The 2,285-nt window shown below is 52.8% G+C and overlaps 1 protein-coding gene across 1 annotated transcript; it reads right to left on the reverse strand.

Moving 5' to 3' along the window:
• Positions 1-231: 231 nt before the first annotated feature.
• Positions 232-2,231, reverse strand: HTR5A (5-hydroxytryptamine (serotonin) receptor 5A, G protein-coupled). Its single transcript, XM_010140610.1, has 2 exons — positions 1,494-2,231; positions 232-564 (listed from the first exon to the last, which is right to left on the reverse strand). The coding sequence occupies exons 1-2, from the start codon at positions 2,229-2,231 to the stop codon at positions 232-234; spliced, it is 1,071 nt and encodes a 356-aa protein (XP_010138912.1).
• Positions 2,232-2,285: the final 54 nt, after the last annotated feature.

The following is a 2,285-nucleotide window of genomic DNA, read 5'->3' on the forward strand; positions in this document are numbered from 1 at the left end:
TGCTGGCCAGAGAAACCCTTACATGCTGTTTGCACGAAAAGCAGCAACTGGCTTAGAGGCTGGGATGGAGAGTCTGCATAGGAACTGGGACAGTCGATGGCACATACAGCCCATTGAGATGTATCTTTAGCATCACCTTGGGATCTGTGGCTTTGAACTTCCTCAGGAGTTTGGTAGGATTCACTGAGAGTTGAAATCACATTCTTGGGGCAGCAGGAAAGCTTTCTCTGCTCAGTGCTGTCTAAAGAATAGGTTCCTGAAGGCATTGTTGTAGTTTTTGTTGAAAGCAGTGTAGATGAGTGGATTAAAAAAGGAATTTGAATAGCCTAGCCATAGAAAAATACTCTTCCAAATGGGTGGGATGTCACATGAGCAGAGGGGGTTGATGAGCTCTGTGATGAAGAAGGGGATCCAGCAGAGCACGAAGACCCCAATAAGGATGCCCACCATGAGGGCAGCTTTCTTTTCCTTCTGCTCTCTCCACGTGTCTCCAACTGTCTGGAACGTAACAGTGGCATGACGGACAGTGAAGACCATCTGTGGCTGCTGGGCAGCTTCTTCTACCTGCCGAACACAAACACAAGTTGTACCATATGTGCCTCAGTCAGCTGATCCCACGCAGCAGGTACACAACCAAACTATGCAATGGATGGCCAGAGCTCACAGGGAAACATGGGCCATCTACATCATGCTCTAATGGAGGGGAGAGTGGTTGTACGACCCTCTTCTGGGTAACAGAGACTATTTTTAAGTGAGGCTAAAAACTAAAGAGAACACTGATACATGGGCACGTGGAATTGCTCAGACAGCATCACAATAAGATTCTTTCCCCATTTACAAGTAGATCAGTACAAGAGGCACACAGCCACATGCTGAGCACAGAAGTCTTGCTTCCTCTGAACTCATTGAGTTTAAGAGTCCTTCTTAGTAGGAGAGGAAAGAAAATGAGCATACATTTCCTTCCTCCCCCCAAGAAGTCTTTACAGTGGACAGTCACCATGCTTGGGATGAACTGACATTTAGGAAGGATTTAAAAGGATGTTCTGCACTGTATCTTCTGTGGGGGTAAATTTACAGTCTCCCCAAAGCCACAGCAGCTTGCCAGGGTTATTGTCCCCAGTGGAGATGGGATCCCATCCATTCACACCCCCACGTGCCTCCCTACAGGAGGAATGGTGACCCCTTACTCATGCTCGCGAGCACTGATTCAGTATTCCACGGGGGGACGTCTGTGAGTCACTGCACGCCCACATGGAGCTCAGGCTCGCAATCTGGCCCAAAGTTGCTTTAGCTACACCTTGCGTGCTCACAGCTGGGGCCTCAGAAGCTTGCAAGCTTTGCAGTGAACTTTCCCTTGAAAGCCTCCAGGATTCACAGGGTTTTGGTGGGATGCTGTTTGCTTGCATGCTTTATCTCTCACGTTTCCCCCATTGCTGCAAGAGCTCGGCTCTACCAGCAGCTGACTAGAGCAAAATACAACTGAGTTGACCTACCTCCAGGGCTTCTGGTGTAATGGGAGTGATGGAGTTGCTCTTCCTAGATCCAACCCGAAACTTGGCAGCCTTGTAGATCTTCCAGTACACAAAGAGCACCACACAGAGGGGCAGGTAGAAGGCGCCAAAGGTGGAGAAGATGGTATAAGAAGGCTCCTGGCTGACTTGGCACTCCTCACTGTCCTCTGAGTAAGTCTCTCCCCAGCCAAAGATCAGTGGGGCCAAGGAGATGAAGGCAGAGAGTGCCCAGGTGAGAGCAATCATGATGTTGGAGATGCGGCTCCGGATGCGGAGTGTGTACTCCAGGTGGCGCGTGATGGACCAGTAGCGGTCAAGGGCGATGGCCGTAACATTCCAGATGCTGGCAGTGCAGCACAGCACATCGAAGGAGATCCACACCTGGCAGAGCGACCGGCCCAGCCGCCACCGCCGCCCAGATAACTCATGCACCAAGCTGAGGGGCATGACAAGGGCTGCCACCATCACATCAGAGATAGCCATGGATGCCACGAGGTTGTGGGGCACCCGGTGGAAAGTGCGCACCCGGAGGATGGTGGCCAAGACCAGTCCGTTCCAGAGGAATGTGGCCACCACCAGCATGGCCAACAGGGTGAGGACCAGCACGCTGAAGACAGAGAGGTGTGCTGGGCCACCGTCCAGGCCGGCAGAGGACCCGCTCCAATTGCCGTTGTCCAGTGTTGTATCGGCGAAGCAGCTGAGGTTGAGCGAGCGCTCCATGCCGGGGGCTCCCGGGCTGCTGCGGGCGAGGCGGCGGTGCTGGGCGCTGCGCAC

The sequence above is a fragment of the Buceros rhinoceros genome, unplaced genomic scaffold, assembly GCF_000710305.1.
Source record: "Buceros rhinoceros silvestris isolate BGI_N320 unplaced genomic scaffold, ASM71030v1 scaffold10477, whole genome shotgun sequence".
Taxonomy (NCBI): Eukaryota; Metazoa; Chordata; class Aves; order Bucerotiformes; family Bucerotidae; genus Buceros; species Buceros rhinoceros.